The following is a 17,061-nucleotide window of genomic DNA, read 5'->3' on the forward strand; positions in this document are numbered from 1 at the left end:
TCTCACAGAACAGACGTCGCGAATTCCATGAACAAAACTTACAATTGTACACCTGTGGAACTCCCTTCTGCTTTCCAGCTGACTACAATATGGTCATCTTCAAGTCTAACGTAAACAAATTCTTGATGAGCCATTCCACTTAAGTAATCCAATTTACCAAATTTTTATTAGATTTTCACTCCAAACAAGGCACATTGTCACTTTGGTGTAGGGGGCTACTATTAGGGACATAAGCTACTGGGGTACTATGTAGGGCGTTGGGCAGCAAGATATTGGTTCACATTACACTTGAACTTCTGCATGTCAGTACAGTTAGGGAAGCAGGGAGCCGGAATGAAATTCCAAAGTCTAGCGTTTCTTGGAAGAAACTACTGGAGTAGAAAGCTCTCTTACATCTAGGGATCTCTGTGTAAGGGTGGGATTTAGCTGCTTGTCGGGTTTGTCGAGTGTATTTACGTCGTGGGGGCCACAATTACTTGCAGTTTGTCATAGCATTCACCATTAAAATACTTGTAGAACAGGCAGAGGGATGCAACATTTTGTTGGTGGGACAGAGGCTGAAGCTTAGATGACAGTTCAGGACCTATCAGGTTGGAGACTCTCTTTTCGACTTTGTCTAGGAGCGAGGGACTAGTAGCAAATGCACCAGCCCAAATATGACAACAATACTCCATACAGGGGCGTCTTATTCTAATCTGTCTCTTCAAAATTAGCCACAAATTCAAATCTGGTGAGGTTAGCACCATTGCAAAACATGGATTCCCTTATCCTCAAATCATTTCTGAGTTGCCTTCACTGTATGTTTTGGATCATTGTCTTGTTGGAACCGCCAATCACCAGATAATCCCATCTTCTCCACAGACCTTTGCAAGTTATTCTTCAAAATATCCTTGTATTTGGCTCCATTCATCCTTCCTATTATTTCTAATGTTGTTCCAACCCTGCGTGAAGAAAACCAGCTTCAAATCGGGTTTCCTTCTCCATGCTTCATGGTAGGGATAGTGTTCATGTCACATGCAGAACCTCCTACCCACATTTATTTGTTCCTCGACAAAAGGAGGGTGGACCTGTAAATTCGCCTTTGCCAGTTCGTCTGTCTGCACTTTTCTCAATAACTATGCTTTGGAATTTTTTGAAATTTTGCACAAACATTAAACATGATATGAGTAAAAAAAAAAAAAAAAAAAAAAGTAACAGAACAGATTTCCCGGGAAAACATCAGTTTCCCCCCTGGGGGTTCTTTTTGGGTTAAAATGGCTAAAATTGTCACTTTTGTGCTTATTAAAAAAAAAATTGATGCCTTGGATTTTTAGAAAACTTTATGAAAAGTTGTAACTGATTTCTATATAATTTTGTTTGCCTATACTTTATGATAACTCTTGGGTGTGCCCCGGGGGCTCTTTTAGGGCTAATAAAAACACTCCATTTTTTTTTTTTTTTTTTTTTTTTTTTTTTTTTTTTTTTTTTTTTTTTTACTATTTTGCCATATTTGTCCTAAATGTTCTGTGTATGTCTATTTAGCAGTTTTGCATGGTGCTGAATCTAAATATGTTAAGGCCTTGAAATTTTGGGGCTTAATGAGGAGGGGCATGATGGACTTAGTCATTTCTTTTTTTGCATGGTGCAGAACTCAAATTTACATTTGTTAAGGTCTGCACCGTTTAAGTGTTGAGACATTATGTTGAACAAAGATGGCGATGAAGAATCAAATGTGGTTTGTGACGTAGACAATGACGAACTGATTGAATCCAAAATTCGACAATTTTTGTAGTAACTTTGGAAGCTTTTCGTTGGTTGGTTATAACTTGTGGTTATAAAAACGATCATTGAAATCATTGGTCATACCCCACATTAGAAGTCCAGAACATTTAACACACACCCTTTTTTGATATAATGGAAAAATCCTTTCGGATTCAATTTGGTTTGACTTGAGAAAAAGAAAAAATAAATAAAATAAAAATAAATGAACAAATAAAATGACAATGGTTTTTTTTTTTTTTTTTTTTTTTTTTTCATCTGCGGATGGGTATGTTGACAAGGAGTATCACTGTTATATTTAAAGGAATTATCCCCCCCCCCTCAAGGTGGTTGTCTACTTCGAAAGCTGTTCTTTACATGGGAGGTTGGTGGTATCTATTTTGAAAGCAGTTCTTAACATGGGGAGTTTGTGATGTCCATTCCAAACGCCGTTCTTAACATGACAATACTCAAAGAAATGAAGTGATAAAAAAAAAAGTGTAATTTGTTTTACACATTTAAGACAAAACTGGAATTTACTTTAAGAATATTTGTGGAAGAGTTGAAAAGAGGAAGACTTGAAGAACGGAAACAGCTAGGACTGCTACCACGGATTTCAATCCCTTTAAATAGTCTCTAAAACTTGTTTTTACTTTCCATTATTATTCTAATGGACCAATTTTTCGTAATTTTCATTCATACTGATTTATGCATTCCCTTAATTGCTTTTTTTTTTTTTTTTCCAATTCAAACAATACCTGCATGTTGTCACCCCAAACCTGTACTAATCGCCAGTGAAAACCAGATTATTTCATTTCGGCCATGGCCACTAGTGTCCGCAATTGTTCAGGGATAGCAGTGGCCACCAACAACAACGGTAGTTACTTTTTTGTGAGGGGGAGGGGGCAGGCTTCCACCAGCTAGTTATATATAAAAACTTGTTTGGGGCATATTGTATGAAAGAATCCAGAGAAAGGGGCATTTGTATTTTGCATAAAATTGTAATGAAGCATTTTTAATGCATTCATAGACTTTTTAGACACCTATTCGAATATAGGTTGAGTTTTAACTACTTTTGTAGAAGCCCTTTAATAAAGAAGCATTTAAGTTACATGTCTGAACTTCTGTTTTTTTATTTTATCAAATAATAATCTCATTATTGAAACTTTTCGATTTTGTTATAAATTTTCCTCTTTCAAAGATAGAAGCATTTGTTCAATTTATCATCAATGTTTCTATCTTGTAAAAATGTCTCCAAAGTTTGAATAACTACTCGTGTATTTTTGTATGTAAATATACACATACTAGTAGGTCACCGGGTGTTACCTCGTCATAAAATACACTTAAATATATTTTAATTTGTGCAGATTTTGTATTAGTCAATTTTCTATTGATTATATTGTACCCAATTTATAGTAATGATTTCAATAGTTAAAATAAACATTTGGATTCCATTACTTAAAATTGAGACCAAAACATTGCTCTCCAGCCTTATTTGTTTACCTTCTGAACCACATCCATACGTTTATAAAGTTTTAAAAATATCTTTAACCTATAAATATTTGCGCCTGCATAAAAAAAAACACTGATGCCCACCAAGTTCGAAAGTTTTTCAATTTTGACCCTAGCAGCTATTTTTACCAGCTAAACACCAAATCAAATTTGTGCCCAGGTCTAAATCTCCTCTACATCAAGTTTGCAGACCAAAAATCTACAGTTCGGTGGAGACCGTTCCGCACATATGGACGTGGTCACACACACACACACACACACACACACACACACACACACACACACACTATATAAAATTTTTCCTTCATAGCTTATAGTTTTGTTTTCCTTTTTAGGTGCTGCTTATTCTCAATTTATGGATATTCTTTTTCAAGGTAGGTATCAATTTTTATTTTTATACCACTTGGCCTTTCATAACTAATTTTGACTCATTTCAAATTGTATATGAGATGGGTAATGTTATCTCTGATAAAAATAGGGAGGAATTTTTTTTTTTTTTTTTTTTTTTTTAAGTTACAGTGCAAAACTAGGTAAAAAGTTAGTGAAATTTAACTTTCCACTTACAATCTCGTTTTTTTTGTTTTTTAATTTTTATTGATAAAATTTAAATATAGACAAAATTTAAATGTATACTTTCTCTCTAAGCAATTCTGTTGCTTTTTGTGTATTTTTCAAGGTCGACAGTAATTGTAACTATTTTTAATAAAGTTACTAAAGTTACTATTTTTGTGTCCCAAATGATGGATATGTTTTACGTTTTGAGACCATGTGTTTTGTAAATATTTTTAATACTATTTTTGCAGTAAAAATGTTATTTTTAAAACACAAAATTAAACAATAAAATTTATGTATCTTTGCACAAGATATCTGAATATCTTCAAAGATTTCTAATTAATGTGCAATAACTACATATGTTACAATACCTTAGCAATAACATGTATCCATTAAAAATAAACATTTATACAAGTTAGTTGAGTAGTAATGAAATTATGTACAAAAAATTAAAATATGATTAAAATGAATTCATTGAAAATATTTTTGGTACGGTTGTAGAAATCTTGGCAGAAAGGGGAAATAGTTATAGAATGTTTGTACAAGATAAGTTCACTTATAAAAATAACCACTTTCCAAACCATACTAGCGTTTTTGGTTAGCTTTTTTTTTTTCTCCGATAATGCTAATGTTTTTATTCTCTCTAGAGGGGTGATACTCACATTCTTTAGAAAGGTTGCAAAAATCGCCTGTTAGCAGGGTTAACATTTTTATTACTCTTCAAATATATCAGATTATTTATTAATTGATATCGAAGTTTATTCATTTCTGAACAAAATGGTTGTATTTTGAAGACTATTTATTGCTTTAATCTTTAAAATGTTTTTTTTAACCCACTTGAAATCTGCTGATCCAAAGTGTTTTTATGGTCAGTAGATATTTTCCTCTTTTCAAACACTTTATGCTAGGAACTTTTCTACTAGTCATTGCTTCCACATCACCATAATTCTGACATCTTGGTCTTCAAAATATTCAAAAGCATTGATTTGCAGCTAAGATCTGAATTTTTTAATCCTCCACAAATTATAATGCACGTCACTCTCTTACAATATTCTAATGCTTTTTTTTACTCATGGTATCTACCTCTCAAACCCAACAGTAGTTGAATTTGCACCACAATCAAATACTGAAATTAAATATAAATTTTTCGAAATATTTGATTTATGGGCTATAATGAAAATTAACCTAAAATTAGTTTTGGACCGCTTCTCTTAACTTTAAAAAAAAAAAAAAAAAAAAAAAAAAAAAACCTTACCCAGATTGTGATAAACTACCTAGTACATATGAAACATTTAGTTTCTTAGGTGAGCCATTAAATCCTTTATCAGTACATTTCCAAAAATTTCATTGTAATTATAAATCAAGCATTTTCACTCTTGCTTTAGACTACCTCCTGCTAAAATAACCTGAAACAATTTTTTTTTTTTTTTTATATAATTCTCCTCGCCCCATTTTCAACTTGGAATGTTATGGTAAATAACTTGTATCATTGAACATGGGCTTGTCCTGCATTCTGAATTTTTTACAATGCGTTAGAAATGTTGATCTACTTTTTAGTTAACTTGGTACTTGCACAAAGCATTTCTTTATACTATAGATATTTGATCCTTATATCAAAGTTTCTCCAACCTTTTATGATCTTGGGAGTCTTGCCGAGTGTGGATGGGTGAGGACTATAGATGTTTTCAACAAGTAAAAGGAAATGGTCAGTAATAAATATTAGTGTCCATAAATGCCATTTTATAAACAAAAAAGCCCTTTTACACAACCAGGGCATTTGAATGTAAAAGTTAGAAATAGATTTGAAGGCTTCCAATTCATTGCTATGGTTTCAAAGGTAAACTTTCAACATTTTCGTTCATAAATTGTTTCCACAATCAGACATGACATCTCAACAGACAAAATATTAAAGCCATCCCTCCTTTGGGCTCTTCAGTAGGACATCTGAAATTTGGGTTTGTAACTAGAGTAACTAATATGTGAGGAGAATACTCAGCCACCTGAATATCTATGCTACTCACAACACACAAAAGGTCCAATTAACAGACTTGCAAACTGCAGTAAATGGCCAACTAATATATGAAGGTCGTTCCAAAAGTAAAGCCTTATTTTTTAATAAAAAAAAAATGAACTAAGATGGAAGTGGTACCATTAAAACAAGTGACCTTTTGTGCTCCAGATTTATTTTTCTACTACATGGTCACCACCATTCTCGATGCACTTTTGCTTGGAATTCAATGACTCCTGTTTTTGATGCACGTCCATGACGGGTTGCTTTTTTTTTTTTTTTTAGTCTCACACTGTCAACATTTGCAACAGATGAAACTTTCAGTTCATGTATGCTTCAGTTCAATCATCTTAACAATGCAAATTGCAATTCTCTCTGCTCTATATTAATAAAATTAAAAAGCATTACTTTTAGAATGCCCCTTGTATCAATTTTTCTCAATCACAAATATAATTATCCAACTGAAAAGAACCGAGGCCAGTGTCTTGCATGTATGATGCTTGCTAGGCTGAGAAGAGAAGTCAGCGAGCAAATTGGATGTTGAATTAAGATATACTAGCAGGACCCGTGGAAATTCCACGGTAGTTAAAATCTTTTAAAACACATCAGTAAGAAATTCCTTATTGTTATATTACAAAAATGAACGTATGGAAGCAAGTAGAACAAAGAACTTTAGTTTAAACTTTTATTGAAGGTCAATGCGATCGTAACTGATGCTGTTGATATTGTCAGGAAGTGCTGGTGATGATTGAGGCGGTGACAGGGACGTCGATCAGCTGCTTGGAGTGAGAATAGTGGTCAGTCAGCAGGTTCTGGGGAGTCACACTGAATTTTAAAAAAACTGACATTGTTGACATCGATTTTGTGCAAGTTCTGATGACCCCAAGTTGTTTAATATTTCAGGACATCTTGGATTCCATGTATAAGTAAGGAATAGGTCTGGCTTTCCATATTTACAGAAAACTGCCATTGCATCTTGATACAGTTGTTGAAGATTCCTAGGACTTCCTGTAAATGAAGATGGTAGAATAACTGGTACACCAGAATCGCCATCTTCATTCCTTGCTAAATGATCCATTAAGCCAGAATATTGAGCAGCTCTTGGTTGACTTTGATAGCTTTTAATGAAGTTAAATAAGCAACCGTCAACTTTTACATATGCAATAGACTTTTCTATTTATTTTGAATTTTATTCAATGAAGATTTGGAAATTCACAAATATTTTTTAAGTCGAATTATTGATATAGATTTCAATTAATGCATCACAACTTCCTGATAATATAAATAGAACACTTTGAATTTTCTGTACAAAAGTTTTTTCCATAAAAACATTGTAATCTGTTATAATATCAAGATTCTTGTGTATTACATGCATATAAAATGAAGTGTTTCTGTAAATCTTACGAAGTACAGTTAAATTTTGATTTTACGATAATCAAAATGATGTAAGGTAGGTTGTACCTATCAAATTTATGTCAATGTTATATAATTAAGTAAAGTTTAACAAACTGTACACTAATTTTTCATCAAATTATGAATTTTAAATATAAGGAAAGCAATTTAAAAAAAAAAATTTTTCCAAAATCATATTTACATCCAAGTTAATTTTTAGATTCCATAGCTGTTCCTGATTGTTTTCATAACAGTTCACGGTAAACAATATTCTTAGTATATGTTACACCACGCTTTCTGCCCTGATTATCATTTCTATGCAGTTGCATTACCTTAAATTTCACACTGCTTAGATCGAGCTCTTGAACATGCCACATACAGTTGACCATGAGAAAATACAGGTTGTTGAAGATATATACCAACCTTATCCAAAGTTTGGCCTTGTGCTTTATTGATGGTCAGTGAATATGCTAATCGTATTGGAAACTGTATCCGATGAAATGCAAACGGAACATTTGTATCACTTGGCTTTAACTTAATTCTTGGAATGATAACTGTGGAACCTCTATTAGATCCATTAATTAAAATAGCAATGATACTGTTTTGATGATATTCTTTTATTTTCATCCTAGTTCCATTACAAAGTCCTTGATTTATGGATAAATTTCGCAGTTGCATTACTATTGCCCCTATTTTCACATTAATTCGGTGAGGTGACATTCCAGATGGAGTTAATGAATTTATGAACTCGATAGGATAATTTTGAAGTTCAGCATCATCATCTGTACTTAAATATGTATTTATACCTCCGGGAAGATTATTTAGAATTTCTACATTTACTGTTAAACATTCTGTATTTTTTGGAGTCATGATGATTCTATTTTCCATTTCTTGAGGGCTGCAATCAAATATTTCTGAGATTAGAGAACCATTACATACCGAATCATCAGGAACATCTATGGCATCTACAGGAACGTCATTAAGACTGCTCGTTAGTGTACCATTACCAAGATGAAGGAGCCATCTAGAAAACTCCTGTTCATTTATGTTGGTTCTGACGTTTTGTGTTAGTTGTAATTGACTGAAATGATGCCACAATGGGCATCTTTTAAGACAGGTGTCTATAATAGATGTAGGTGATCCATGTGGCACTACCGGCAAAATTTGCCTGAAGTCACCTCCAAGTATGAGAAATTTTCCACCAAATATTTTATCGTTACCCATTATATCTTGTAAACATCTATCTATAGCAAGCAGTGCATGATTAGGTATCATAGAGGCTTTGTCTATGATGAATACCTTTACCTTTCTCAAAAAAGAAGCATGCTCTGATACAGGAGAAACGTTACAGACACCGGTTTCTGTCAGAGGTACAGGTAGTTTGAATATACTGTAGAGTGTTTTCCCTGAAGTTAGTAGCAATGCCGCAGTGGCAGTTACAGTACTGCTGGAGATGAAGTAATCATACAACATGTTGAATAAAAAGGTTTTTCCTGATCCGGCTGGGGCATCTAAATAGAAGCAATTGTTGTGTGGGGCTTCTTTTTCAGTTGCCATGACAGCCTTGATTATAGTATTAAAGACCTAATTGTTCATTGTTTAACAATTCAACATTAGGCCCGTTTGTATTTCGAGTCATTATCTATTGGAGGATCACCTGTTGGTTTAGGCAAACCCATTGCCTGGCAAGAAGAACCATGCTCATTAAATATTGTTTTTATCAAATGAATAACTGGGGGATATGTATATACACTGGCCCCCGCCCTTTGCGGCCCGGGCGACAAGATCAAAGTGTAGTATCTGTTCCGAAAGATACTGCAAGCAAAGACCATATGTGGGGGTAACCCCACATATCTACCTTGGTCAATGTAGGGGCAACCCTTCATACCAACAGTTCCTATCAAACTCCCATTTCCCACCCATCGGGAGCTGGTCCCCATTCCCCCCCCCCCCCTCTCTCTCCACATTAAAAAAACGGCCTTGTGCCTAATTTGCTCAGTGGGGAAGCAAATAAATACAAACTGGGGGATATGTATAATATATCCACCAGTCCACTACACTTTACCATAAAATTCGGCTAAAATAATTGACGAACTACCTCCTTTGAATCGATATCGTCTGCTTGTGACAATTGAAGCGAAAACCTTATTAGGTATTAAATGCTAAAACATTTTAATACAGCTGGCTAATTGGCTATAAAGTAAGTTATTCCGAACTTTGATCTAAAATTTTAAGCAAAAAAAAAAAAGCTTAACATTTTCTTGTATCTTTTTTTTTTTTTTTATAAAGAAAAATGTAAGCATCATGCTGAAATAATAAAAATGGCCTTCTTAATAAGGGGAGAGGGTTTAACTATTCTAAACCTTCACCTAAATAACCATTTAATGAAAAAAATGTTTAAAATGTTTTTGTATCTTATAATTTTTGTTAAATAAGAAAAATCTATAAACTTTGATAACACTATTGTAAGAATCATGCTGGAAGCCATTCTTAATATGGGGAGGGGGTTAACTATTCTGAAACTTTACCTAACAATGTAAAAAAAAAAAATAAGGGAAAAATATATGTATGAACAATAAATGTTTCTTCAGTTAAATAAATTATACTGTAAATCTTTAAATAAGGAATAAATATTTATTTAAACCATAATTATTGAAACGGTATTTTACTGCATAAAAAAAACGGTTATGGGGAGAAGGGTTAACTATTTTGAACCTTCTCCTAAATAGCGATTTAATGAAAAAAAAATTTAATGGTCTTGTATCTTATTTTTATTTGTTTTAAAATAATAAAAAAAAAAAAACTTTGATACCGCTATTGTAAGAATCATGCCGAAAGCCATTCTTAATATGGGGAGGGGGTTAACTATTCTGAAACTTTACCTAACAATGTAATAAAAATAATGGAAAATATGTGTATGAACAATAAATATTTCTTCAGTTAAATAAAATATACTGAAAATCTTTAAATAGGAAATATTTCTTTAAATAAATTAAATCGTAAGTAATGAAACCAAGTGTTTTATTTCATATTAAAAAAAAATTTTGTGTCCATTTTTTATAGTATTTAAATATGTATGCCCTGTCGGTGGGCATTAGATGATGAATGCCTGTAAAAGAAGCAAAACAAAACGGACAAAACATAAATAATAACTATGTAATCAACGTGAAGTTGTATAAATGTTACAAAATTACTCGATTCGGCACTAAATAACACGAAAAAGGATTGATATGCCGTAAAACAAAAGCAAAACAGAACAAGACGTAAAATATGTTTTGACTCTGTGTTACTCAGTGTATTTGCGAATGGTGACTTTGGTGATATATTTAATAAAGTCATTCTTGACTTTTGTAACATTTATTTCGAAACATACTTTTTGTTATGTAAGGCTTACTCAAAAGTAAATACAAGAAAAGATAAAGTGGCATATTTAAAAAAAAGTTAAAGTAGCACAGTAAAAAAAAACGAACTCGTAACGTTAAATGTAAAAAATATATTTATTACTGAATAAAATATTTTAAATCAAGTCTCGCCTTGCTGTTATTTCAGATCATTTGAAACCATAGCAAGTTTTAGTCTCCCCCCCCCCATCAAGGTCAGAGGTTTTGAGGAAATATGTTGTAATTGTAAATTCAGAAATGACAAAATTCCTCCCTCTTTTTTTCAATTAATCTGCTGAATTTTTTTTATTTTTTTTTTTTTTTTTTTACCACTTTTCTGGACGTTTTGAACAATCTAAATCTTCCATGGCCTACATTTTATTATTGTAAAGGTATTAACTTAAGCAATGTTCTACAAGAATTGTCCTTATCCGCCTGAATTTGTATCATGTTTTGTAACCAAGGTTTTTATTTACAGCTGAAGCTTTTCTTTCACTAACCAATAAATATAATAGACTGGTCACCGAGCCATTCAAAGTATTCACTTTCTGTTGTAGGAAGTGGCATTCCATTGGTGAACACTTTATGAATATTTCATTTCTTATTGCCACAAAGGCAAGTTTTAATTTGCTTTTGTCTTAATGCTTTAGATATAACAAAAGTTGTTTCAAGTGAGGATTGATAATTTCAATGACACTGATTTTTATTCTCATCTTAGTTCTTATATTTACTAGCAGTTCAGCCCGGCTTTGCTCGGGCCCTATGTACTGTTCATAACTTGCTCTACGTGTGAATACACTTTATGTAAGATTTCAAAATTTTAAACCAAAAATTGTCTGAGTAATTTCATTGAGATCACAGAGGTAAAAAATTTTTTTTTAACTTTAACCCCACTTTTAACTCTTTGACATTATTTTGGTCTCAAATCAAAATGTTTTACCCAATTCCAAGTTATCTACATCTAAAATTTCCAGTGTTTAAATCCAAAATTGGCGAAGGAATTTGGTAGAATCTGCAAAGGTCAACTCTTTCAACTTTAACCTCTTGGCAGCTAAATTTTCGCCCCAAAACTGATTAAAATGCTTGCCACATGTCTGAATACACTTTATGTAAAAATTTCAAATGTTTAGACCAGAAATTGGGTAATTTGGTAGATTGCAGAGGTCAAATTTTTTTAACTTTGACCCCAATTTTGACTCCCTTAACATTTATTTTGGGGGGGGGCTCAAATCAAATTAAAGTTTGATCCATGTCCAAGTAACCTACATTTAAAATTTCAAGTGTTTAGACCCAAAATTGGCAGAGTTTTGTAGAGTTTTCAAAGGTCAAATCGTTGAACTTTGACCCCTTGACAGCCAAATTACTGGCCGAAAACTGATTAAAGATTTTCCCAAATCTCCATACCCTGTATATCAAATTTTACAAGTTTTAAATTTTCAGTATTAACATTTTTGCAAATTTTAGATTTTCCAGTAGTTTCAAGATTTTCATAATTGTGAGTCCATGTAGTCGCACTTTGTTTACAAATCCATTTGCATATTTTTGGCATGCGCTTGCGTGTGCAACAATGACCACTACTTTTAACATAAATTACATTGGTTAATATCCGGAAAATTATTTGCTGAAAATTTAAATGTGATGTTCATTTTCAGCATACCCCAAAACATAAAGGTCGTCATTTTAAAGAAAAATGTTATGGTGGAAACAAAGTAAAAATTTACTAAAGTTTTATTCAAACTGTCTTTATCTGAACTTTTATAACAAAATTACAACCTTTATATGTTTGAGCTGTTGTTTGTTTTGTTTTTTTTAATCAAACATCAGCAGTGTTTTTTTTACATAAAACAAAAATTTAACTGTTATAAACAGGGTTCCGGAGTCTGAGGTTTTAGTTGGAGTCGGATTTGTAAAAGTACTAGGAGTCGGAATTTTTTTTTTTTTTTTTTTATTCAACTCCTTAAGTCCAATCAATTTATTTTTTTACATGGTTTTCCTGTTTGGTTTTACCTGTTTTTTTTTTGTTTTTTTTCCTCTCTCCCAAAACAAGGCACATTGCCACTTTGATGTACTTTTTACCTGTTTTTTTTTGTTTTTTTTTCCTCTCTCCCAAAACAAGGCACATTGCCACTTTGATGTACTGGGCTACTATCAGGGACCTAAGTTACAGGGGTACTATGTAGAAAGTTTAGCAGCAAGGTCTGTTCACATTACACTTGAACTTCTGCATGTTGGTACAGTTGGGGAAGCAAGAACCCGGAAGAGAATTTCAAAGTCTAGCCGTTCTGGGGAAGAAATTATTAGAGTAGAAGGTTTTTTACATCTAAGCATTTCTGCTGTGTAGGGGTGGGCCTTTGCTGCTTGTTGGGTTAGTCGGGGGTATTTTCGTAGACGAGGTACAAAGGTTTGTAGTTTGTTAGTGTCCACCATTAAAATACTTGTAAAACGGGCAGAGGGATGCAACATTCATTATAAAAGTTCAGGACCTATCAGGTTGACAACTCTCTTTTGAACCCTGTCCAGGAGCGAGAGACTAGTAGCAGATGTGACAGTGATGCTCCATACATGGGCGAATGATGGCACAGATACAGGATACTTTCAAGCGTAAGTAACTTTCTAGCACGGTAGAGAGAGCCTACATTCTTTACAGCAGTCCCTTGGCAATGATCTCAACGTATCTATTCCAACTCATGTTCCCAGTGAACGTTATGCCGCCGAGTTTGAAGGAAGTACTTTCAGGTAATGTATTTTTAGCTATTAGTAGTTGGTAAGGTTTCATGTAATGATTACAGGAAACGAGCTTTGTCGTGGCAGCGTTAAATGTTACCACTTTTTTTTTTTTTTTTACACTTCATTCCACTACAGACTGATAGTGTTCTTTTAGGGTTTCTGCCATTATCTTAGATATGTGCTCATTAGTTTTCCCCACATGCCTGCTATAGTGTTGTGTCATCGGCAAATATACCCATCTCAGAGACAATTTTATCAGGTAAGTCATTTATGAATATGAGAAATAACAAAGGACCAAGGATCAATACCTGAGGTACACCCGCATTTATATAATACTAGCAGTTTAGCCCGGCTTTGCTCAGGCCCTATGTACTGTTCAAAACTTTATGTGCATATGTATATATTTATTACAAAGTTTGACTCCTATTCAGGTAACCTACATCTAAAATTTCAAGTGTTTAGACCCAACATTGGCAGAGGAGTTTGGTAGAGTTGCAAAGGTCAACTTTGACCTTTTGGTACCCAAATTTTCGTCCCAAAACTGATTAAAAAAAAAACTTGTTGCATGTCTAAATACCCTTTATGTAAAATTTCAAATGTTTGGACCCAAAATTGGCTGAATAGTTTGCTAGACACCGCAAATGTAAAATCTTTTGAATTTTGACCCCTTAGCAGCCAAATTTCCAGTTAAAAACCTATTAAAATGATTACCCTATGTCTGGATATACTTTATGTAAAATTTCAAATGTTTAATCCAAAAATTGGCTAAGTAATTTGGTAGACCACAGAGGTCAAATTTTAAAAAATTTGACCCTAATTTTGACCTTTCAACATTTGTTTTGGGTTCAAATCAAATAAAAAAAAAAATTTTTTTTAAAGTTTGATCCAAGTAACAAAGTGTTCAGACCCCAAATTGGCGGAGGAGTTTGGTAGGAGTTTTCAAAGGTCAAATCATTGAACTTTGACCGCCAAATTTCTGTCCGAAAATGGATTTAAAAGATTTTCCCAAATCTCAATACCCCTTATATCAAATCTTGAGTCTGTAGACTGAAAATTTACTGAGTAGTTATGTAGGGAAATGTATGCACACGCACATACAATTTTGCTTTTATAAATATAGGTTGTTTAGATGTATGCCCATCGAGGACAACCTGGATTCTTCTCTCATTTAAGGATTTAATTATGTTAAGTATTCGTCCAGTAGTACCATAGGATTTTATTTTCATGAGAAGACTATTGTACCATACCCTGTCAAAAGCCTTGGATATATCTAGGGCTACTGCCCTCCCTTCCTCTGCCTTATCCAGTGCTTAGTAGAAATGTTCGTAGATTACAGTTAGAATATCTGAAGTAGAATGGGTTTTTCTAAATCCATATTGAGCGTCAGGCAGAAGTTTGGCAGGTGTAAGGTGGTGGACTAGAGCTTGATTAATTATGGACTCAAATTTTTTTGGCGAAAAGAGGGAGGAGGCTAATTGGGTGAGAATTTAATGGGTCAGTTCTTTCACCAGAGTTTTTGTAAACTTGTACCACAGAAGCAGTTTTCCAGCAGTTAGGAAAGCAAGATTCATTAAGGCATTTGTTAAAGAGCTTAGAGAGAACTGGAGCAACCTCAGCGGGACATTTTTTTAATAGCACAGCCGGGATGAGATTAGGTTCACATGCTTTTGAGGTGTCTAGGTTTTTTATGATATCATGTACTTGATTTTCAGATCTTGTGTGGTTTCTGTCCGCCGAGGAAAATCAAGGAGGAAATAGTTTGCTGGGTCCAAGGTAGAGTTTGAGGCAAACTGATGGGCAAGCATGTTGGCTTTCTCAGTTGCTGTGCAAACAACTTCATGATTGTTGGATAGTGGGGTATTGTTGATTGCCCATTATTTACTACACTATTATAGATTTTCCAGAGATCACGAGTTCCTAATTTCTGCACTTCAATGCGTTTCCTTGTGGTTTCAGTATATTCACTCTTAACTGCCGCTACTTTCTTACAATTACTTCTAGCTTCTATAAATTTTTGTCTGTTTGTACAGAACTTATGCTGGATAAATCTATGGTATGCATGTTGCTTCTGAGCAATTGCAGCTGCACAAGTAGAAGTAAAACATTGGGGAGAGTGGGGTTTGCTATAGAACTTCTGTGTAGGAACATATGCTTCAATTGCTGCTTTGAACCATTCAAATAGTCTCATTTACGCACTGTTCTGCAGGAAGAGAAAAGATATTTGCCCATGGGACATCTTTGATGTGATCTCTAATGGCATCCTAGTTGGCTTTATTTTGGCGTTTTGAGCAATGGCTCTTTAACTTGGGGTCAGGAGTTTAAAGCAATGTCTATCATTATCACAGCATGATCCATTCTCAAGTAGGCAATGAGCATTTGTTACACAATCCTCAGGAACTGTTGTCAGAAATGGATCCAGAAGTAAGGCTTGCTGGTCCTAACGATCTGGGAGATAGGTCGGGAATGTTACTGTCTGGGTCAAGGAATGGGATATAGAAAAGTTATGGATGACACTACCAGCTGTCAGTGTAGTTAAAGAAGCCAAGCCAATTTCTGTGGTGGGCATTAAAGTCACCAAATACATGTATTTGGGCGTTAGTGTCAGGGAAGTGTTAGAACTATGCCGGCTAAGACATGATTGATTATAGTACAGTCCTGGTTTGATGGAGAGCAATAAAGAAAATACAGGTAGCTAACGTTATGTTGTAAAGTTTGTTTAAAGCATATGAAGGCCTTGTCACCTGATTCTAGTTTAGATTCCCTAGACATGGGGAGGGTGTTACGAATATAGACTCCAAGTCCGTGCATGTGTCTGTCAGAGTTTTCCGACAAATTGGAAGATAATCAGACATAAAGTGGTTAGATGGGATGGAGGAGTGCAAGTTAGTTTCGCTTAGTGCTAAGATATCCGAGGAGTTTGCTAAGAGAAATGATTAGACATCTAAGTTAGCTCTAAGTCCATGGATATTTGTAAATGCAAGCCTCAAAGAGGGAGGGGAATTCTGGTTTGAACGTTTTTTCTTTTGGATTGAGCTGTTATTTTATTTTGTTTCAGATCTAGGATGAGGTGCTAGGCAAAACAGACGTACATAGCCACCACCATGCAACACAAGTAGATCATCAGCCGGCTCCTCATCTACAGTGGTATGGCCTCGGGAATGCCTACCAGAGATGGATGCAGGGCCCCTTTCCATGCACGACATGGCACTACAAACATCCCGATATGATACAACTTATGATAGAGCAGCTTCTCTAAGCACTACCAAAGAGTTAGGGTTCCTGTACTGTCAGTTGGAAACAGCAACCAGCAAACCGGTACTTTCAAACCTGTCCAACAGCAGTCCGATCATGTTAGCATATATGGTTAACAAGCATCCCCAAGATGCCCAGGTATAGGGGAAAAGAATCAGGCAAATATAGAGGATGGCATGCATTGCCCTAGTCAGAAAACAAGGCTAAGCGCTGGACATCTCTAATGAGTCCCTGCAGCCGCACTTTTGCTCCTGGCTAATAGGCAAAGGAGTATAGAAGCTGGGCGATGGGCAGAGCCTATCTACTTCTTGAGCAGTTTAGGTTTGCAAACCGGTGATTTGGTCAAGTCACCATCTCTACAGAGGTTGTCGTCAAGTCTGAGGAGGCCTCCTTCCCCTTTTTGGTGCCAAGACGTATGAGGTCAGTGGTGCAGGTTTTACAAATCAGTTTTCCTTCTAGATGGATTACCTGACCAGATCTAAGAGTCCATCAGCACCAAAA

At 34.4% G+C, this 17,061-nt stretch overlaps 1 protein-coding gene across 3 annotated transcripts in view; it reads left to right on the forward strand.

Moving 5' to 3' along the window:
• LOC145297272 (microtubule-associated protein RP/EB family member 1-like) overlaps nucleotides 1–17,061 on the forward strand; it is a 102,001-nt gene that overhangs the window by 49,095 nt on the left and 35,845 nt on the right. For all 3 annotated transcript variants that reach the window (XM_080143332.1, XM_080143330.1, XM_080143331.1), the window contains exon 3: nucleotides 3,585–3,623. In XM_080143332.1, coding sequence (XP_079999458.1) covers nucleotides 3,585–3,623 — 39 coding nt within the window. The remainder of the gene's footprint in view (nucleotides 1–3,584; nucleotides 3,624–17,061) is intronic.

This window comes from Euprymna scolopes, chromosome 2 (genome assembly GCF_053919585.1).
Source record: "Euprymna scolopes isolate OS-2025 chromosome 2, ASM5391958v1, whole genome shotgun sequence".
Taxonomy (NCBI): domain Eukaryota; kingdom Metazoa; phylum Mollusca; class Cephalopoda; order Sepiida; family Sepiolidae; genus Euprymna; species Euprymna scolopes.